We start from the raw sequence: 23472 nt of genomic DNA, 5'->3' as shown, positions 1-23472 counted from the left end.
TGATGAATAATTCACGGCTAAACCAGAATATTACAAGACACGAGGAAGAAAAATAAGATGGAAATAAATCCTGTGCCGTCGTGGGATTTTTGTATTTAGTGAAATGGAGTTTTAAAATAGAAATCTTTCACCCACCTGTGTGCGGGTTCACCAGAACGCTGCCTGGCGGGATCCCTGAGGCCTCCAGCGGCAGCACGTAGTAGCTGGTGGCGTCCGCGGCCGACGGGGTCTGCGGCAGGACGCTCTTGATCATCTCAGGGTGCCCGGAGCCTCTGGCGTCGGGGGCCGGGTGGATCAGAGGTGCGTTTGGGATGCTGGACCAGGACGGGGCCGCCGAGACCGGGAGGGGCAGCTGCGGACGGGACAGCGAGCTGGTCGAGGAGCCGACGCTGCTGCACGATTCTGAGCCTGAGGGGAGGCGGGACAATGAGATTATCATCTGCCTTCTACATTTTCAGAATCAAGAGGAAGGAGCGCTGCATTCTAGTCTCTCGAGGCAACCGCTTATGGAGAAACTGGTTTCCGCACGCCGTCTGTGGTTGGATTTCTCCCTGTATAATCACTGCATGGCGTGCAAAGAAGTTTTTGGGAGGAGGCAATCAGAATCTGAATTATGACTAAAGCTATTGAATAAATGAAGTGGAGGAGAGAGCACAATATTACTTGATACAAACGCCGTAATTCCTTGAGTAAAAGTACTTAGTCACCACTTCTGGATGCAGAATAAAGGACAACCAAATACTGAAAGATTATGCTGAAATTCAATCATAAAAGGCAGAAACAGTTTTATTTCAGATGAATTTTGCACTTGTTTTTAATAGGAGACCGCGTGCCGCCTGTTGCGAGTAGAGGTCATATGAGGACTCGGGCGAACGCAGCAGAACAGTCACGAGATGTCTCCTTGACTTATTCTCCCAAAACACAACGTTGAGGGCAGCGAGCCGCCTCGTAAACAACTTCGAAAACTGCTCAGGCAAGAAGCCTGCTGCTGCTACCGCTGTGTGAAAAACAACAAAAGAGGAGATTGGCAAAAATAGAAGAACGGCAGACGGGAAGCGGTGTCGGGAAACATAATGGAGAGCAGAGGCCGAGCGAGGACATCACGACGAGATAAAGAAGGCTGACCCCCTTTAAAACTTATCTTATCGAATAACAAATGCAGGTGACTTCTCCATTATGCAGTTACTCCTCACTGCAATGTTTTACACTTTTCTTCTCGCCTCTCTGAGCGTCTAAATTAACTACAAAAATATGTTTAAAAACGAAAGCAAGGATGTTTGTGAAGGGGAAAATGATCCGTATCTCTTGCCTGTCTTGGAGAGCCTCCCGGTGCTCTTGCTGCTGGCCGTGCTGTCGCCCCGCACCAGGCCGGGGGAGATGCCGCTGAAGCTGCTGGCCTTGGTGATGGCGGGCCGCGGGGCGAGCCGGTTGGAACTGTCCGAGCTGTCGGTGCTGCTCCACGGCCGCGGCTCGCCGTGACGCGGCAGCGTCTCCGTCTCGGAGCTGCTCTGCCGGCTGGCGCCCGACCGGCCGGCCCGTAACCTGTGGAAAGACGGTATTTGTTTTCAAAATGCGTTATGATTATTTTTATTTATGTGCGAGTCCAATCTTAAATTACAATTTGTTTTTTATCGACAACGTAAAACGCTCCAAAAATATCAGAAAGATTTACATCACTGATCTTTTCACACCTGCACACATTCATTTTGTTTATAAATTGTCAAAATTTGTTATAAAAATGGTCCATCACAAAGTACCAAAGTGGACATGTTCAAATTGCCCCAAGACATTTAGTTTTGATATTTTTGCATTTTTACCTAATTTGTTAATCAATCAACTAAACAGTTGCTGATTCAACTCTAATTTAAAATTTCTTCCTAACTTAAAGGCGATATGAAATGGATAAAACAACCTTTTAGGTCATATTGTGCACCTTTTAACAATATATGTAAAAAAAAAAAAAATTTAACTTCCAAGCCTTCAAAAATGAAATCACTAAACTGATCCAAAATGAAAAACAAGAACAGATGTATCTGTTTATTTAAAGCCTTTAGAGTTAATCTATGACATATGAAACATGGCCTGTGGGACTGCATTCATCAATGTAGATGTAACTAAAACCAGACTGTACTCTGCAAAGCGTGATCAAGAAAAGACGCCGTTTAAAAAAATAAAACCCATGGTGTAATTGGCGAGCTCTGGGTTGGAATAGGCCGGCCCACACGGGCAGAAAATCCCATTTAACAGAAGCTTTTCCCCGAGCGGCTGAAAAAAAACCACCCAAATCCTCAGATCAGCACTCCTGCTCCTGAGCGAGCCGATTAAAGCGCACGGCGATTCAAAGGGCTCTCTCCGCCTGCGGCCGCAGCCACCTGAATGGAGCTGAGTGGTGTGTGACGAGGGAGTGTGGGTGGAGGTGGGTGGGTGGGGGGATGAGGCGGACCTACCTGAACATTTGCCGCCTCTGTTGGGTGCTCATGCATGCGCCTTCATCCTGAGCGCTGAGAGGAAAGGAGGGAGAGAGAGAGAGAGAGAGGTGTTGGAGGAGAGAGAACGCTGGCAGAATGAGATATCCACCATTTTAAAAAAAGAACATACAGAGCAGATTCTCATCGCCGCTCTGACGCAAGGAAACTATAAAAATGATGGAACATCATTTAGAAAACGAGAAGCCATCCGAAGAGATTAAGCCACACTTTATAGGATCTTATTGGCCAATTAACTGGCAATTCATCATCGTTATTAGAAGGAGGCTTTTTTGGGAACAAAATCATGCGTCAATGAGAGGTGAAGCAAAGTCATGTGGTCATGTGATTCCACTACTTACCTCCTATCGAGTATGAAGTGATCTCCCTGAGAAAAAGAAAGAAAAAAAAAATTCAGTTTGTTCTTGTTGGTATATTCAAACCTTTTTTTTCTTTGCATTTGCTAAAATCTGCGTTATAAAAAAAATTGCTACGGCTTCAATCAACTTATTAATGCTTGTAAAATATGTGACGCCGCGTTGACAGGATGCTTGGACCTCGGTGCACCTGCTCGCAGGTCTGGTTATGAATTTGGACTTGATAGATTTGGCTCCACATCAGAGGAGAACCCCCCCCCCACCGCCCCCCTTCCAAAAGAAAAATCATAAATCCAGCGGCGGTAATTGGTGGCAAGAAATGCGACCGAATTTGCACATGAATAGAGACGACACAAAGATTTGTGCAACATGGCGCCCACCCTCCCCCTCAACACCCCCCCTCCTCCCCCCCGCCCCGCCTACGCAAACAGCTCTCACATCATGTGCGAATATCCTTTCTCTGGCTCGCTGGTACTCCTCCTCCCTCTCCTCCATCGATTTGCTCCTCTTGTCAGCTTTCAAACGCATTCGAATCTGGCGAGGACACACACACACACACACACACACACACACACACACACACACACACACAGACACAATGTCAGAGACGCCAGATTGTCCCACTCTTACCAACATGTCAGAAATGAAAGTGACACTTGGTGAAAAAAACACACACACACACACACACACACACACACACACACACACACACACACACACACACACACAGACAGAGACAGAGAGAGCAATGTCAGGGACGCCAGATTGTCCCACTCTTACCAACATGTCAGAAATGAAAGTGACAGCTTGGTGAAAAAAAAAAACACACACACACACACACACACAAAAATAAATATAAAAAACACCTACCGTGCTGTCTTCGCGATCAAAGCTGGAGTTGTCTCGTTTGAGAATGTAGCGCTTCTGAAAATCGTCTGCCCTGTCATCCTTGATGTGCTCTGAGAATTTCTGATCGGGTCTGTCGGTGAGAGTTTGTCAGAGGCGGCTTAATTTCAGGCGGATGCTGACAGCAACACATATGTTAACCAACAGGCAAAGAAACTAACGGATCTGTCGACCGTTAAATTCGCCGTGAGTTCGTTAAGCAAAACAGTGACAACAGTGGAGTGTGTGAGAGAGTGTGTGTGTGTGTGTGTGTGTGTGTGTGTGTGTGTGTGTGTGTGTGGGGGTGGGGGCTCACATTCTAGTGTTGGTGGTTTTGTTGATCACCACGGACTTCCCGCTGGGGTCCACGTTGTGGTCCATGCCGAAGTAGGCGGCCACTCGGTGTAGCAGCATCCTGTGGTAGGACGTCATGGGGGGGAACTTTCTCTTATGGCTTCTGGAAGGAGACACCGAGGCGGTTAATGGATAAGCTGCATGGTAGAAGTCTACAAAACAGTAATGTTGATCATCAAATTCTCCTTTTAGTGTCTTAGGAAGAATGTAATATTGAATTTTGATCAGAGCCGATAGTAAGGTCATTTAACAACGATGCCATGCACCTAAACATGGCTGTTAAAAGAGCTGAGACAGCAAACAGCTGCCCGTCTTAATTGTGCGACAACGAGCACAGCCCAACCGAGAGTGTAAAGAACCCGTCTGTGCTCGTGTTCTTGAGTCAATTTTTACTTAAAAAGTGCCAGATTTTATTTCCCCATCTGAAACGACTGCATCTGGCTCGCTAATGAAGTCCTCCTCCTCTGGTTGAAAACCTGCTAAATAATATCTTAATCAACGTGTCTTACTCATTATTGCTGATGAAGTCCAAGATGTCCTGTTCCAACTTCAGTAGCATGATTCGATCCCTAAATAGATGAATGACACACAGTGAGATTGTTTTTGAGACATCTGAAAGGCAAACATTGGACTCATACTCACCCGTGTTATTACTTTTTAGATCATTAGAAACATACTCAATGTTCAGATAGTAGTAATGAGTAATCTAAAGGCCTAGTCTCATGCCAATGTCCTCCCTGAACCCTACACCATAAACCCTACATCCCAAAGCCTTAACCCTACACCCTGAACCTTAAACCCTAAACCCTACATCTTAAACCCTGAACCCTACACCCTAACCCTACACCCTGAACCCTACACCCTGAACTCTACATCCTAAACCCTGAACCGAACATCCCAAACCCTACACCCTGAACTCTAAACCCTATGCTCACATTTCTCTGGTTTCAGGTGTTTTCTATGTACCATCTTAAATCCTTAATACTAATGTTTCTGTGTAAATGAAGGTACACCAGCAGACTCAATATGTAACACTGAAAAAAGTACTAAACATCACTGTATACAATATCTGTTAAGTAGACTATGCAGTTTTTTCTGTGACTGAAACCAGTAATCCAGGTGTGACCAGGCCTTTAGGCTCAAACGATGACCTCCTGAGGGTCCCTGCAGGAGTCGGACTCGGGTGGGGGTGTGGAGCTTACCTGGGGTTGCCCTTCAGCGTGTTGACCAGGAACTCATGGAGATCTATCCCAGTTGAATCTGTGTAGTCTTGACTGGAATCTAACCAAGAGAGACACAACGCCCGCCGTTAAATGAATGTCATTTTCTCAATAGAAATCATTCATATGAATAATAAAATGTTCCGGCCTGTTAACCCCACAAATGAACGATAAACAGTTAATGAAATGCCTGTTACGAATAATCAATCAGCTTGTCATTCAACTATTTGTTAAGAAAAGAAAAAAAAGGAAAAGTCAGACCGCACGTCTGAGGGTGACTTTGCTATTTGGCGGTTGTTATTGGCGTGACCAATATGAAATAAATAAATAAAAGCGTTGAGCGCTGCCAGCTGAACCATTTAAGAAATGAGGAAGTGGTCGGGTAACGAAGTTGACACCAAAAAAAAAAGAAAAGTAAAAAAAATAACCGCACGTTCCTGTGTAGGAGCAACAAGAAGGATGGGACCCATGGGTGGGAGCCGGGGGACAGGGCGGGTGTCTGGTGGCTATAATTGGCCGCCGCCTCATCAGCGGTGTAGCTCCACAGAGGGGAAGCAGACACCTTTTTTTTTTAACGCGCCTGTGGGAATCCGTGTAATTGCTTAACACCTTGAGCTCGTCGCAATTAACTGAATCGCGCCAATTATCGGCCCATAATGAGATATCATTTCAAACGCAGGAGTGCTCTCGGACAAACCTGAGGGTACTGTGTAGGAAAGAAAAAAAAAAAGAAAAAGTTCACTCTTTGTCTTGATGGTTAGAGATATAATTATAAGAAGGAGCAGTGACATTGATTGTGTGATCATTTAAGCATCTGCCTTCATTTTAAGTGACACACTGCGACCAAACTATCTATCTATCTATCTATCTATCTATCTATCTATCTATCTATCTATCTATCTAAATAAATACATTCTATAGTATAAAAAAAGAAGTTCTGTATGTATGAATTCCATTTTTTGGGATGGGAAAAAGCACATGCATCTTTCACAGAGTAAGCAATATTTATAAATGAGGCCCCAGGTGTTTGTGGGAAGATTTCTGCTTCTGTGACTGTGATGCCCATCAGCAGTCTTCTTTCTAACCTTAAAATCCAAACAATATAACTAAAAATGTGTACGAGTAAGAAGAGGAGGTGAAAACAATAAATCTAGGTTGACCTTCTGAAAGCGAGCACACATTTCTCACCTCTCGACAGCATCTTCCTCTGCGTTTTCTCGGGCTTGTCCGCCTTGTCGCAGCTGTCCTCTTTCTCCGCCTGGTCCTGCACGGCTCGCTCTTCCTTTTCGAAGGGCGGGAGGAGGAATGCATCCTGTTGGGCGAGCAAAATGAAACCCAGATTAGAGGGGGAAAAACGGACTGATTCGCGAGTGAAACCGGATCTGACCGAGGGCCATTATTAAATGCTGGGTTGCGAAATGTGTTAGTTCCCCCCCCCCACACACACACACATACGAGTGTGAACAAATGTGACTTGAGAGTGCTCTGATGGAAGAACAGACAGGAGGAATTCACTTACAAACGAGTTGCTAAATATACAGGCGTTTAATTCTCCATGATCTTGCCTTGAGGTTCTAGGTTAATTGGAGAATATCATGGGCAAGACAGGTCACGGCAATAAACTCCCCTCGTTTCATCCAAACCTGCGTCCATAAATTCCAAATGGCAATTATTGGGTCCGATTAACTTGTTTTTTTTCCCCATCAAACTACTTGAATAAACACAGTGAGAGTTTAGCTGTAATCCCCCTCCGACTGTAAAAACAAATAAAAACAAATAAATCGACTGTGCTGCAATCTGAATGGAAGATGTTTTGGTGAGATCTATTTGAAATGGCCTTGATTTTCCCCAGTCCTCCTTGCCACACACACACACACACACACACACACACACACACACACACACACACACACACACACACACACACACACACACACACACACACACACACACACACACACACACACACACACACACACACACACACACACACACACACACACACACACACACACACACACACACACACACACACACACACAGAGCACACACACACACTCGGAGCGGTATCTGATCTGCTTTTCAGCTGATCCTACAAAGGGCTGAAAGGAAAGCTGGAGAGAGGAGCCGGGGTTTGCCGGCGCACGCCGCAAAGTGGATTAAACGCACACAACTCTGGGAGGTCGACATCAGAGAGAGAGAGAGAGAGAGAGAGAGAGAGAGAGAGAGAGAGAGAGAGAGAGAGAGAGAGAGAGAGAGAGAGAGAGTGAGAGTGTGTGTGTGTGTGTGAGAGAGAGTGAGAGAGAAAAACGAATGAATAAAAAGGAGAGACGAGGGTGACCTGGTGGCGGGAGAGCAGCACCTGACCCTGAAAAAAAAAAAAAAAAAAAAAAAGGGTCACGAGTTCGATCCCCGTAACAGCTGCAGAGCAAGCTAATGAGACGCTGCATTCTCGTTTTGCGTTTCTGGATATATGTGAGAATGTAATATGCAAATGAGGAACGCGACTGACTAATTGCCTGAGCGAGACTGGGAGCCGAGGACTGTGTGTGACAGCCAGTTCATACGCATGTGTGTGTGTGTGTGTGTTTGTCAAAGCAGAAAAAAAAAAATATATATATATATATATATATTTGATTTGATTTTTTTTCCCTGGCACGAAGCGGTGATGTTTTGCTACTTAATGCCACCCTCGGCATCACACGGAAGCCGCCCGGTTGATGTGCAGCTGTTGCGGGCCGCCTCGTTTGTTCCCTGACACCCATTTACCACGAGATAAAGGAAAAGCAGCGTGAAGACGAATATGTAATGAACGCGCTGTCAGTCTCAAAACAAAACAAAAAAATAAATGCACGCCGCTCTTTTCGGAGGCCCTCGACTGTCGGCCATTGATTGGAGTTGACAGCCGATGGGGGGGGGGGGGTAAGATCTGTTTTTTTGGGAGATGCCTCGGACGGTTTCTAGATCCATGCAGTCTTTTGTGAACGCTTACAGTCTGACATTGGAGACAACAATGAAAACAACGGGGAAATGTTCAGATTTGATAAAAATTTGAAAGGGTATCAGGGCTCTTTCAGCCCAAAGCGACCTCCCTCTTTCTTTTTCTTTATTGCGTTACCTCACCCCTCCAGGTTAGTTTTTCCGCAGAAGGAGTCTCGACTCCGGGCCCAATAATGGTAGCGGGGGTGGTGGTGGTGGTGGGGTTGGGGAGAAATATCGGGAGTATTCAATTAGAGCGCTCCACAGCTCTCCTGCAGCTGACGTGCGGAAATTGTAATTTCCCCGACATGATTGATGGCTGTAATAGAGGCCGTCGTGTGAGTGCAGGCGAGGCGGGACTGCTGTGGGAATAAAACCCGCCCTCTGGTTATGGGATGCAGGCTGCTGACTGGCTGAAACGCCCGGTAACAAACACACCTGTGCGTCCTGTTAGTGCAAGTGTGTGCGTGTGTGTGTGTGTGTGTGTGTGTGAAAGCAAGCCAGGAGCTGTGCAGAGTGGCATGTAATGGAGAAAGTTCTTCCAGAGAGAGAGAGAGACAAAAACAAAGAGTTGATTTAGCAAAACTAGCGCCCGGCTTGCTGTCGGAGCTCGCTGCTTTGATGATGTGATGTTTTTATCGAGAGGCAGGTATTTAATCACAGCTGTCAGAGGAAGGATGCTAATCAAGCATGGGAGGTGTACCCGCTGTGATGAGCTGATATAGAGGGCTGATCCCCGGTCAGCACTTCGACGCTGGGAGTGTGGGCGTGTAGCTTAGGGAAATGGGCGGAACCACCTTTGTCACACGGGGGCTTGATAAGATGACTGGGATGAGTTCTGATCTAAATGGACCATAATGTTCGAAATGATCGTCATGCTGTATTGAAGAAGACTTGAAACTAGAGATTGAGACCATAAACTCATGTTTACTGAGGGAATAAATCAAAAGAGTAGTAGAGTCATGTTCTCATGGACTTCTATACAATCTGACTTATTTTTGCAACCGGAGGAGTCGCCCCCTGATGGCAGGTAGAGAGGATGCAAAGTTTTGTTGAGTTAGATTTTTGATTTTCTACCGTTATGCAGCGACCGTCTCTATATCGAGAGTCATAAAAAACATAACCGGTATTGTCGCCATCAGAGTATTTCACATGCTAGATAGTATAACTTGCATACCAGCACATCCCTCATGAGAATACACTCCCTGGGTTGTTCAGAGTGGGTTACCTGAGGTGCTGCAGAAGGCTCGGGGATAGGGCAAGGAAAGGACTCTTCGCACACCGCCAGGCTCCGCACAAGCTTTAGCCTGGTGTTGGACTAATGGGGGGGGAGGGAGGGGGGAGGAGGTGCAGGTAGGTGGGCACAGTTAAAACAATTCACACACACACACACGCGCTTGCTCCGCACACACACACAAAACTGAATCAATATCATCACAGTGACAGGCCAAGAGTGAAAACAAGAAACAGCCGGCGAGCACGATCGATTCTTGCAGGCAATTCATACAGTTTCAATATTTCACAGTTTAGCTGACAAAAATATTTTCCCTCCTCGAGTGATTGTAGACCAGGTGGCTGCAGATAACTTGATCAGAACAATCTTGAATAAAATATGGAGTTAGCACTTTCACATGAACTCAAGCCTCGTGGGTTTTTTCTCTCATCCTGTGGGAACATCAACAGCGATGCAAGCAAGCAAACAGGACACGTCCATTTCAAACTGTTTTTTCAGGCATGAATCACACCACAGCCTCCACTATCACTCATGTAATGGCATCCCAACATATTGCAGCTCATTCTAAAAATCGTTTGGAGCCGTGTATGCACGATGACAACTCAACAGGAAAACAAGGGTACAACTTCCAGCACACAACGCAATCCATCAAGTGCACATTACACGGGTTTTTCGAGCATCTTTGCACAACATGCACGTCGGAGCGTACCGTACCTTAGAGTACTTCACGGGCTGTCCATAGGGAGGGGAGGGAGGGGGGGAAAGAAGTGCACAGGAGGAGAAATCAAACAAACCACAGGAGTTTGGTTGGGACTGACAGGATTGTTACTTTATGAAAGTGGAGAAGTTTGAATTAAACATGAACTGCCTACATTTTGGTGCATGTGAGCGCTACTTGCTCCTAAAAAAAAAAAAAAAAAATAGGAATAAAAAGAGCAAAACAAATTCATACCAATACAGCAAAATAAAAATGAACGTGTGTTCCTATTGTGTTCACATTGATCAGGCAATAAAGAAAAAAAAAAAGAAGAAATTCCCCTGAATGGCATGAAATCCTCAAGCTGAGCATTTGCCGTTTCCCGGAAGCTCGAATTAATTTTGCAGAGCATATGCTACCACAGCGGCTGCACTGTAGAGCATGCACGCACACGCACACACACACACACACACAACAAAAGCCAGACATGTGGCTGCGAGCGATTCGGGTCCATTTAGCTGTCATGTGAATCAGACCCCGGCACTGGAGGTGAGTTGCAAAAAGCAGAGAGAGAGAGAGAGAGAGAGAGAGAGAGAGAGAGAGAGAGAGAGAGAGAGAGAGAGAGAGCCGCCCCGGCGGTGTGTGAGACAGCTCAGTGCCTCTGTGCTTCACGCGCCGGTGGCTGTGTGTTTGTTTGTGTGTATGTGTGTGTGTGTGAGTACACACAAGCAGAAGGTCTCACAGTAGCGGTCCATGGCTCAGCGGAGGAAGGGAGGGCGAGACCTGGCAGGAGCCATTTCAGGCAAAATTGTAACAGAGCCCAGTCCTCTGCTTCCTAATCCCAACATGCATTCACACACACACACACACACACACACACACACACACACACACACACACACACACACACACACACACACACACACACACACACACACACACACACACACACACACACACACACACACACACACACACACACACACACACACACACACACACACACACACACACACACACACACACACACACACACACACACACACACACACACACACACCTCTGTCCTTCCCACCTGTCCTCTGAAATCAGAAAGGACAACCCCTCCCCTCCCTCATTGAGCTCGGGGGCCAAATCACATGGAGAAAAATGGGCCGCCGTTCGTCCCATCTCCAGTGCCTGTGACCTGCCGCGCCCCTTTTTCTCTATATCAGGTAATGTGGATGGAGGTGAGGGAGGGAGGGGGGGGGTGGAAGAGAGGGCTGGGACCATGAGCGCACCGCACCACTGGCTAATTGAGCGGCGTGGGGGCCGTCGGGGGGAAAACGAACAATGCCGACAGGAGATAAAGGAATGAGGGAAAAGGGGGAGTGTGTGTGTAGGAGGGGGGGGAGGGAAAAAGGGCTGAAGTCAGCAGAAGTAGGACGGCCACCAGCCACCTGTGCTGCCGCAGAGGATGGAGCTGGGGAGCTGGAGGCAGATGGTGGCAAAGTCACCCAGTCTCTCTCTCTCTCTCTCTCTCTCTCTCTGTCCCCTCCATTACCTCTGTCAGAATGCCTTTCCCAGTACACCTATCGCTGCACCCCCCCTCTCCCCCCCTCCTCGTTCCTTATCTCCTCTATTTCTGAACGTTTCAGGCATTTAACCGGTGCCCTTACACCGAGCGAAGAAATTAACTTCACATCAGTCGCTGCTGAAAAATTACGAGCGTAAAAAAGGTCAGGGGCTTCAGTGCCGTCGGCGTGTTCCTGTGTGACCGCGGAGGGTGAGTTTTGGGGGGAAAAAAGGAGTAGAAGGAGAAGTAAGTAGCTAGATTACGTTCTACATTTTGAGAGGTCACGTAAAACATTAGAGGAGGAGGTAGGGATGCATGCAAAGTCGACTTAAGGTGAGATGTGCAAGGAGAGGATCCAAGTTTTTACTTTAGGGTGTAAAGTTTCACCAAAAACACGTATTTCAACGGCTAGTTTCAAATCTATTCCCTGATTAAATGTTCCGAAAAGCTTGGTTTAAATGAAATGTGGTGACGCCATACAAAATCAGTCCTCTTGTGCCGTTTGCGCATCTTGGAAATCATGTTTCTCATTATTAAAAAAAAAGGTTGGTCCCATCATTTCCCCCCTTAGATTGCCTCAAATTGCTTAAACAAATAGAAAAACTCAACATTTAAAGTAATAAGATTGACGAGAAGATTAACACCAATCTCAGGTCTTCCAGGATTTATGCTAAGCTAAACTCATCGGTAGCTTCTTGGAGTAGCTCAGTATGGTCAGTTAAACAGCCATATCTGTCAGTTTGCGATCATTAGCCCCTTTAATCTACCGGTCATACCAGACCAAGTAAGGCTGTAGCAGCAAAACAGTGTGTTTTTGAGTCGAGCAATGGTGCGTTTTATTGCTTATGAAGTCAGCTTTATATTTCCATAGGAGGATTGTGTTATTTCATCATGCAAACATTACATAGTGTAACTTTAAGTTTCTCTTCTGCTCCTTCTGATGCACCTTTAAAATCACTGTGACTTCCACCTTCATGCTTCATTTTCACCTTCCTTCCGCTTTCCTTCCCCTTCATTCCTCACCACCACCTAATGCGTTCTCACCTTCCTCCTCTCCTTGATCCCTCATCCCCACCACCCTCTCGTCCCATCTCTCCCTCCCTCGTCCTCCTGTGTCCCCCCCATGCTGGTGTCATTCTGTTCTTCTGAGGTCGGGTAACGTAGACGCAGGAAGTCGGGAGATAAACCAGGATTTGAGCTCCAGATTATCTGCCTGTCCGACTCCCTCGCTCTGCCTTCTCCCTTCCGACCACAAGGCCAGATTGGCCTGAATCCTATTTTTAAGGCTGCGGCCAAAAGACAAAACCCTTCCCTGGATTTCCTCGACCACACTCGGGAGACATTTCCGCGCCAGTTTTCGCCACTTTTTTCTCTTTAAAAAAGGCAAATTAAGAAGTGCAAATTCTCTGTGGTCCCAAAGCGCATTTGTCGCAATGACAAAGAGAGACCTAATTAATTAGCAGTTTGTTTGAAAGTGATCTCAGCTGCCCTGAATCCCCCCCGGTAGATCCGCCACTTTACTGTCCCCCGTGGAGGATAAATGAGATTCCACCAGCAAATGCTCTTAACCACATTCAGTTTCAGTAGTTGGCCGACCTCGGTGCTGCCCCACATTATTATTTCAGTCTGTGCAGATGATACTTTTCGGGGATAATTTGTCCTGCTGACGCTGCTGAGAGAAATCCGTCTTGAACGCCGCGGGTGACAGGAGGTCCCCGGGGCAGTTTGGTGTTTGACGCTGACTGTATCTGAATTTTCATGGAGATGAGTTGTGGAGGGCTGCCGACACCGCTAACCTCCCTGAATAGACGACTATGTGAGGAAACGCTGTCTGGGTTTGTCATTCAGTCGATAGCGGTCACATGAATCTCGTTCAGCTCTTTACCTGTGGGTCCATCTTGTTGTTGCTGCCGTGTTCGTCTCTGCCGCTCTGGCTCTGGTCAGCGACCTCAGAGGTGGTGGCGTTGTCTTTTGGCGTTGGCACCGTGTCGGCGGCTTCGGAGACCTTCATCGTTTCAGTGTCGGCTGTATCGGACATTCTCATTGCAAAGTCTTACTGGGAGATGCTGGCGAATACAGAGAACCTGAAAGAGGAGGAGAAATGTCCATGAGGAAATGTTCTCTTTGAGGTATTACAAACAAGAATCACAGTTGGAACATAGAAATTACATTAAGTATAACTAATCCTTCCCCTGGGTTGTACTGTATCTAAACTAATTGACCAAATAGGGTCGTCAAAGACCTTTTCGATGACTAGGATGAGACTGGAACTTCTGTGATGATAAAAATGCAATATTGGTTTAAAAAAAAGTGGATTGAAACACAAAAACTGTACCAAATTCTTGCTTTTATTTTTATTGACAAAAAAAGAGGAGACCCAATATTGTACGGTTTATTTTTTTTCTTTCAATGCAACAGTTTCATGGACCAGGACGTGGAGTAATGAACTTCAGTTAATTTTAACAATGACAACATCAGGGCTTGTGAGGAGATGATATTTTGGCTATTTTTTGACTAGATTTACAGACATCAACATTTGTGTTGCTTATCATAAAGCATGTGCCTAAGTGGTTGTATACATATACCAACACAAGATCTTTATTTTTTTACTGGTTGGAGTGGATTTATCGTTTATAGAAATAAGACAAAGTAACAACTTAATCCTATTGTAAATTCAGAAATAAACATGTACAGTAAAGAATGATAACACTGAGAATCACGGGTGTGTCCAACGGTTATGGAGGCCTCCAGTCTTTGTCCTCAACATTCTTCTCGACACTGTAAAAGAAACAGTTTGTCAGCAACTTCCAATTTTTTTGTGGAAAATGTCCAATAGAAGTAAACGCCATAATCAATAAATACAATAACACACATTACATTACACTACATTATTACATCATAAACAGAATAAAAATATATACTGTATATATATGAGGTGTATTACAATGACATTATGTAAAAATAGACAATAAACTGGACATGAAAAAAGCTATTCATCCATAAAGTAATTAATCAAACTTACTTGTTTAATCTGCATCATTAAATCAGGCCGACAGCAAAGCACCTGCTCTTCATCCGTTGTTTTTCTCACGGGTTTTATTTTGAAAAGAGCAAGCCTCAATACCGCAGCAGTAATAACTAAATGATTTGCCGCATGTGTGCAGATGTTAATTTCCCACGGAGCCGCCTGACTAATGTTTCCACAGCGGACATTTGGAGTTGTGGTAGCACAGGTGCTACTAATGACTCCACTGATGGCTCTATATCAACGTGGAAACTCAACGTGCGGCGCGAGGAAAGGTCTATGAAGTAGCCGACAGGGGGAGGAGGAGAGGTGGAGGTTTGTGTCGCCGACGCAGCCTGTGATCATCAGTCACTCCTTTCTGTCGGTGCTGCTCACAGCTCTGCAGCTGCTCAGACGCAGACAATGGACGCGATTGGACAAGACACAGCGGGGGGGTGGGCAGTTTGTGTCCTGTGTGATCTAACAGCTTCGGGTTACAGCGTCTGCCTCCACCCAAAATAATAAACCTTTGACATCGATGTGTGGAAGTATCCGAGGGAGGAGTGGCTGGTCAAGGGGTTGCACCCAACCGTCCCCAACCCTTTTTTTTTGGAGCACCAACAATTGGACAAAATGAAGTTTGAAATTTGTGGAACCCCTTACACATTGATATGACGGGGCTTCATTTCAATAAACTACAAGAAACTTGTCTGCAATGATTCTATGTCTAAGGACTTTTATTGTGAAAGGTAAGAACGGAAGGAGAGAATCTGGTCCACGCCGTGTTCTTGGTTCAGGGTACGCAGCCTCTGTTCCACACGACTTGATTGGTTGATGCCTTTATTTCAGGTGAGAAAGCTCAGAAAAATTGACCTTGGCGTTCCGTGTTAAAGTATTCACGAAAAAAAAAAAAAAAAAAAGAGAAACATATTAACGTGTGAATTAATCACAAGACAAAAACGCCCCGATGTTTAAAGGCCTTGGAGGCTGTGAAGTGATGGAAACACTCAGACTAAACCATATAAAAAAGGTTTGATTTGGTGACAAAATTATTTCCGTGATGTTAAATAAATGTGATTTATCATGAGCAAAAATTCAGAATAGCCTAAATCATTTTGGAACAATACAAAGGTATATTACTAAAGTGTGTTTTTATTAGATCGATGTTGCAAAAGGAAACGTTTCTAATTGAATTATGGGTGCAGAAGTTCAAAAACTTGAATACCAGCAGGCAGTATTTAAAGGCAGGAAGGTTGAAATGTCTTGATTTTACCAAAAACACTCAACTTGTATGTTGTAGAAGAACATTACACTCCAGATTACAGCCAGATTTATGTTAATTTAATGACTTGGGTTCAAATGTTGTGCATAAAACATGGAGAGGAAAAAAACTAATCTAATTTTTCTAAATAAAATGACTCCGCATTAACATTAGCAGCTTTGCACCTATGGCCCTTTGCACGAGGCGATTGTGTAACGGTGTGACCTCCGCGTGTTGATGTCGTGGTGCGAGCGCATTCTGCCGATGTGCCCTCATTATGCAGTCGGGGCCCCCACGCAGTGAAACACACGGAGGGAGGGGCGACATCTGCTACATGAGAGCTATGATTAATAGGTTAATTAGAAACGGGCTCATCGAAATTCACATCAAAACCGGATCTGCACATGACAGCACCTACTCTGTGCTTGATCGGTGCGTTCAGGCCCCTCGCCAATCAGCGGGGCGGGGGGGGCTCGACTAATTTTGCCCGCCGGTGATCGGAGCCATTTCCCTAGCTGATCGCCGAGCGGCAAAGCGGGCCGAGACGTTGAGATTGTTTATCTCCGTCCCAAAAAGAGCTGAGACAGCGAGCGTTCCGAAATCCCTCTTTGTGGGAGTAATTGACTTCTAGCCCGGTCTGCGCTGAGTTCCAGAAGCTCCCCGCCAGGCCAACGCGCCACTAACCCAATGCCGCGCCGGGGCTAAGAGGTTAGCTGAAACGCAGTCGGGGCACTGGAGAGTCAGATGTTGAATCTCAATGACCTGTCAAGTGGGTTTGACAAAAGCAACGGCGGCTGCTGCTGCTTTACATTATTTTTACATTCGGGGAGGAAAAACAGCTTAATACTCCAGAGGGCCGCGCGCCGCCTTTGAATATTTAGTGTCTGGCGCTGACATTTTGATGAGTGAAGTCTCTGGAGTTTTGCAATATTGGGACAGATATTTTTTTTCCCCTCCAAGAGTCGGGCCTCGTGACGGATCTGCGTTTTGTCCCCCCCCCGAATCATTCATTCTTCCCACGCACGTTTTTTTATCATGGGACCGGAGCGTTGGACTAAGTTTGGCTTCAGACTTTGATGCATTCCGACTTCGCCCCGTCTCGTCTCTTCACGGCGGAGGTAATTGCGCCTGCGTGCCTGTTTGGAATCCCTGATGTTTTTGGCTGCATAAGTAATATAGATCATCATTTGATCCTTCGTGTTTGCATTAAGGGAACGGATGGGGATTTAAAAAAAAAAAAGGAGCAGCAAATTGGTCTCTTATGAGAGAGACTGCAAACGGACATCACCGTATTTAAAAAAATCAAGGCTCCCCTAATATCATATTATGGATTATTCACGCCATGTAATGATAGCTATTTGCTTTTATGCTGTGATACTGTAGCAGGAGGGAAACGTCTGACTTGAGCCACAACCAACCAAGAGCATTGCAGAATAACTGTTGTGCTTGAACTGAATGAACTTCTGCTGTACAGGTGAACTGCACCAACCAAACCATTAGTTTGAAAAACCTTTTACTGTGTTTGTTAAGTTTTTTTCCCATTTATAAAGACATTTATTTGAGAAACACCTCATAACAGAGTTTCTTGAAAGAGTACTTGGTGTTACTACGCTAGTCTTAAGGCTGAAATTGGCTAAAAAATCTGTTTAAATACATGTTAATTCCGGTATTGGTTATTTTTGATTGACTCGGCATTGCACAACTATTTTACTGATAACATTGTGGTATTGTTGGGGAAAAAAGCTCAACGTGTTTTGGGGGAATATGATCGATGATAACAAGAGTATCATGTGAATAACAGGAAATAATGCAATGTTTATTCGTAATGTTTCAATGGAAGTAACAACTGGTGAATGACGTGAATAAAGGGAAATAGACATGTTTTAGAAGAATGTGGGATATAGTTTCCATATCTTTCTTTAGGCATGTCAGGAGGTTGCTGCTCTTTCGATTACATCATCATCTTCAGCGATGGTTAATAATAATAATAATAATAATAATTAAGCCTTTATTAGTCCCACAATGGGGAAATTATTTCTCTGCATTTAACCCATCCCGGAGGAGCAGTGGGCTGCAATGAAGCGCCCGGGGAGCAACTTGGGGTTAGGTGTCTTGCTCAAGGACACCTCGGCATGTTGCCGGTAGAGGGGTTTGAACCACCAACCTTGTGGTTACGGGACAAGCGCTCTACCTCATGTGCCACAGCCGCACCCATCAGGAGAATAGCGCCACCAGCTGTTACTTCTAATATTCACCTTACCAGTAGCTGATGGAAATGCTCATTCCCATGCATTTTCTTATGCTGATTTTCTAGAAACTTCGCTATAACTTGCACTATATTCTGACTTTTGGTTAACATTAAGCTCCCCAGAGAATGTCTCACTTTCCCTGGCTGACTATTCTTGACAAACATGAAGTAAAGAGGAGACGTACTTGTTGCGTAGCCAGTGGTGCTTGTGGCGAAGGAGGATGCGGCTGGTGAGGTCGATGAGGCTGAGCCTGCCGGTGCCATCTGAGACACTTCTCTGCCCATGTCTGCTTCAGCTGCTCTGAACGGCAACCGGGGCCTCCGACGCCCTCATGACCCCTGCTGACCTGCGGGCGAGAGAGAGAGAAAGAGGCACGGGGTTAGCGGGGTCGGGGTCGAGCGGACTGACAGCGGGGAGGGGGGGGGGGGGGACGGGGTCAGCAACTCTTCTGTGTGTCGGAAAAAAAAAAAAAAAAAAAGTTCCAGTGTGTATTTCTGGCACTGTGCGTGCCTGCGCGCCATGAATCATTGATGAGCACAAGAGATGGGAGTGTGGCGGGAGGAAAGGGAGGAGGCACCCCCGCCAACCTCGTCAAAAAAAAAAAAAAAAAAAAAAAAAAAAAAAAGCATTAGTAATTCAGGGAGCGATGGGGGGGAAGATAGCATTTCTCAGCTCAAAAAAATACTCTGCCATTTGGTGGCAAATAAATTGCAAATCGCCCGGGTTTACAATCTCTCACCGCCCTCCGGCTGAACTGCGTGGGGGTGACACTGCTCGGGGCAGAGAGGACATCCGAAAACACCAAGAACAACTACGGGGCCGCGGAAATAATGCAAGCTTTTCCTACTAAATCTGTATTTTAACTATTCTGCTGAATCGCTTCCTTAATTAGCCGTGTTCCTCCTCTGCATTGGGAAAATGTGACATTATGGCTGGACTTTATTGGGTTGCAGTTGGTAGTAGTTTGCAAATGAGGATGACAAACATTAGATTAGCGCTGCAGCTAAGTATTACTTTCATAATTCGATGAATCTGCAAATTGTTTAGTCTAGTAATCGATTACTAGCTTGGTCTATAAAATGTCAGAAAATAGTGTAAAAGTGCTATCTCTAGGTGGCATCTCTCAAATCCGTGTTTGGTTTGACCAGCAGTCCAAAACCCAAACTGGTTTACTGTAGAGATGCAACAATCTGACTGTTAAAGATACCGAGTACCGACCGACACCAGTGTTCTATTAATTAGATGTCACTGTGTGGAAGTGACTGGGATCATTCTTTGATGTGTAAAGCAACATCAGGCTTGACTTGAACATTGCTTTCCTAACTATGTCAATCAAAATGTACCGAAGCATTAATAGAAATTTACTGAATTGTTATTTATCACGTTAAAAATAAAATCGTTAAAAACAAGTATATAATGTGTAAATATATAATTGAATTGCATAGATCGGCCATATTTTAGCGATATGCGATTCTTTTATTGGAGTCCGTATCGGCCTGGTATCGGTATCGGTGCATCACGATTTTACACGGGAACCAATATTTGGCATCTTTTGCAGGAAACAAACAATAAATTGATTAATAAAACAGTTGACGATTGATTTTTTGATCCAAAGACTAATCCATGAATCAATTAAGCTTAACATCCTTAATTGATGCTTGAAGTTCCCTTAAAAAAAAAAAAAAACCTGCGTTCCTCTCGGAGGGCCTCTCCCTCCTCCCATAGTCTCCGTGTTGGGAGCAGCAGCCTGGCCTTGGCACCGCTGGGTGCCAGAGTCACAGTGAGACCCCCCCTCTCCCCCTCCTGCAGCCCATAAAAGGTCAAGTGGAAACCCTGCTGGCTTTATAATCTCCCCCTCTAAGCCTGCGGCACAGTGAGGCGACGTTGGATGGGAGCGATGAGGCGCTGTTGCTTTTAACAGCCCGAACCAACCACGAACGCCACGGGTGACTTTAAGAGGACCGCTCAAAGTTAATGAGAGCTCCACCACCGTTGGTTGACATTTTACCAAATTTCGTGAAACAAACAAAAAAACCAAAAACATCCCCTTCGGGCTGTCGCGTTTCTCCATGGCGATTGGCAGACGGACGAGTGTGAGGCCCGAGGCAGGACTCATCCATCAATGTTGATGTCATTTATATAATTACCTACATCTGGAGAGTACACAACCTAGTACATGCAGTTTGTGGGCAGTAATTTAGCACTGCGCATTAGTGATCTCGAGACATCCTCCATCTTTCCCCCCCTCTTATCGTTACCTTTCGGCTCCTCTTCTTTGTCTCTTTCTAAAATGCGCAAAGCCACTTTTACGTTGATATTCTGGCTCGACTCGGGGCTACTGTGGCTCTGGATTTGCGAAAGTGGTGCCAAATTTAAGCCGTGGCGAATAGAAGTGCCAGCTAAATGTCTGAAAAAGGAAAAAAATGTAAATAATAATTGGGGCCAGCTCTGTGATCCGGTGCTGGTCCTGCAGCTGTAATCGCACACACACGAAAAAGTTGTTCTGCCGCGTGAGTCCAGCCGTCGGCACTCTAGGTTTTATGAGCTCTCTCTCTCTCTCTCTTTTCCCACACTCACACACAAACTGATGCATCGCACCTCCCAGCACAAACGCATCAATATGTCAAAACCCAGATATGCTCAATTAGGTGGGGAGCAATGCAGATTACATAGAAACAAATGTTGCACGAATCAAAAGATGACAGCTAAACCAACAGGATTTGATTGACAACGCACAGTCTCCGCTGCATGCATATTCTTGATAAAAATGTATATATAAAAAAAAAACCCCCAAAAAAGTCAAACACAGAGGGGTCATGAGGGTGGCCGACAACTGAGCCGAGTTAATCAAACACCAGGCTCTTAACGGACCGCTCTCATGGGCGATTACGCTCGACAGCGAGCTAATGAGAAATTTTTCAATCATTGTGAAGCCCACTGGTGATGGCGCGCACTCACACACACACACACACACAGGAATAGGCGGGCAGGCGCACTCCAGCACACTTATTTTGCTTCCCCCCCTTCATACGAGCTCACACACACACACACACACACACACACACACACACACACACACACACACACACACACACACACACACACACACACACACACACACACACACACACACACACACACACACACACACACACACACACACACACACACACACACACACACACCTGCCTCTTTCTCTCTTGCAAAAAGGCTGACCTTTCCCTCCTACGCCTCCGCTCCGTTCTGCTCGGCGCTCTTGTCTGGAGCTAAAAACCTGGCTCAACTAGAGGTGAAGAACCCTCCATCCCTCCCTCTATCTGCCACTGGCTCTAGTTGATGAGTCAAAAACAAGGGAGGAGGGGGGGCAAGCCGTCACCTTTCACGAAGCCTCTGCGGGATCAAGAAGAAAATCCGCCGTTGATTTCTAAAGTGTCGGCATCTCCCCCCCCCCGTGTGCAGCTGCAGATCGTGCCTTGAAAAAAAAGAATCAGGCTTTATTGCAGCTGATGAGCTTTTTCTATACGGCGGAGCGGCAAACAGCTGGGATATTGTCTGCAGAGATGGAGAATACTAAACGGAGCTGCAATTCAGCAGAGCGTCAGTCAAACAAAAGCAGCAACTCAAATACAAAAAAGGTGATGCCGTGTCTGAAGGGGAATGCGGCTCAGCGTCACCTCACCTGCTCCCAAATTCGGAGGAAACAAACACCACGCAATTAATTGCCGAATCCAAAAAAACACTCCAACGATGAAGCATTTAGAGTCAAATCGGTGGAGCGCAGGACCCAAAGTGATAAAACCAGACATCAAATAAACAGTTAATCAGGTTACTAATGCAGGTCTGCACTTGTGGCACTGCAATAAAATTGATTTCGGCGTTTTGCTAAACTGAGTAACTAATCTCCCATTTCCTAGCTATTCCTACTAATTGCGCACACCGAGCGTTGACAGGGGAGCTGTGTAATTGGACCAGAAAAAAAACGATTGGTGTAAAGCTTATGAAATGATATCGCGCTGCTGGCCTTTCGTTTTCCGGGGCGACCGAGACGAGCGTCGATTTTAAGGAACTGCCTCTAATAGCTCAGACTGAATTAACTGAAAAAGCATAAACAGGCACAAATGAGGCTCTAATTGCGCCTCTCGCTCTGCCTCCGGGTCGCATGAGGCAGAGGCGCAGTCAGCCGGCATTAATAAATTAAATCCACAGCAGAGCGCGTAGGTAATCCATTACCTTTCCCACAGGAGAGCTTCCAGGGAATATCAATCTAGGCAATTAAGGGGAAGAACAATAAACACGGAAAAACTAACATGCAAGTCTAGCAGTTTTAATCTATGGAGCCCTATGAGAGGAGAATAACTCAACAAAAAAAAGTCTGCCAGACTCATTAAAAGTCCATTTGCAGTCAACACCTGCAGAACAAACAGGCGAGAGAGAGAGAGAGGGAGGGAGAGAGAGAGAGAGAGAGAGAGAGAGGGGGTTCGAGCTTGGCTGGAGAACAATGCCGAAGCGAAGCCTCTTATTGGCTGATCTCGGTTAATTATCCTCCTAATGAAAAGCAGAAGCAGCTTTGGCAAGCCGGGGCGAGGAGATTTGGTGAAGCTCTGGCTCGGCTCGCCGACGCGGCCGCCGGATCTCCCGCTGCTCTCGGTTTCTAACGAGCAGGAGAAAGCGGCCGAACACTTGCTTACCCACTTGCTGCCATGCGATGGTAAAAGGAACAGAAAAAAGCTGATGCCGAACAGGTTTTAAAATGAATGCATTGAACGCAAGCAGAAAAATCAACATGACAAAGACAATGTAGAAAAAGCAGAACAAAATAATAAGCAAGAAATATGAAGAGGAAATGGGGAAAGATGGAAGAAAAGCATGCGAGGTTGGAAGCTGCAGGACCTACCTGCCCCGGCAGCTCTGCCCTCCATCCCTTCTGCTACTCAACCGTTTAGTTTCCATTGTACAGGAGGCACTATTTGCTGGAGAGGAGGCTGGAGTCGCCTCCCAGCTCGCTCCTCGGCAGCTGCCTGCTGCCTCCTGTTCGCCCGCTCGACTGAGTGAGAGCGGAAGACGGCGAGAGGGGAGTGTAAAAGGGAGAGGGCGAGTGGGTGTCACAAAGAGAGAGAGAGGGAGGGAGGGAGGGAGGGAGAGGGAGGGAGGGAGGGAGAGAGTGCTGCGCGAGCACAAGTCTACCTGCCACA

At 45.9% G+C, this 23472-nt stretch overlaps 1 protein-coding gene across 1 annotated transcript in view; it reads right to left on the bottom strand.

Annotated features, from left to right (window-relative positions):
- The window catches only part of LOC129111699 (R3H domain-containing protein 1-like), a 37523-nt gene extending 14119 nt beyond the window's left edge, over window positions 1–23404 (bottom strand). Inside the window, 13 exon segments of the mRNA XM_054623764.1 lie at window positions 136–408; window positions 1310–1542; window positions 2448–2501; window positions 2828–2853; window positions 3281–3376; window positions 3713–3821; window positions 4044–4184; window positions 4591–4650; window positions 5284–5362; window positions 6490–6613; window positions 13652–13850; window positions 18465–18626; window positions 23175–23404. Of these exon segments, the coding sequence (XP_054479739.1) occupies window positions 136–408; window positions 1310–1542; window positions 2448–2501; window positions 2828–2853; window positions 3281–3376; window positions 3713–3821; window positions 4044–4184; window positions 4591–4650; window positions 5284–5362; window positions 6490–6613; window positions 13652–13810 (1354 nt within the window). The 5' untranslated portion in view covers window positions 13811–13850; window positions 18465–18626; window positions 23175–23404.
- Between the last annotated feature and the right edge of the window lie 68 nt (window positions 23405–23472).

The sequence above is a fragment of the Anoplopoma fimbria genome, chromosome 22 (genome assembly GCF_027596085.1).
Source record: "Anoplopoma fimbria isolate UVic2021 breed Golden Eagle Sablefish chromosome 22, Afim_UVic_2022, whole genome shotgun sequence".
Classification (NCBI taxonomy): Eukaryota; Metazoa; Chordata; class Actinopteri; order Perciformes; family Anoplopomatidae; genus Anoplopoma; species Anoplopoma fimbria.
Note: the sequence above shows the minus strand (reverse complement) of the source record. Positions and strands in the feature narration are given on the sequence as shown.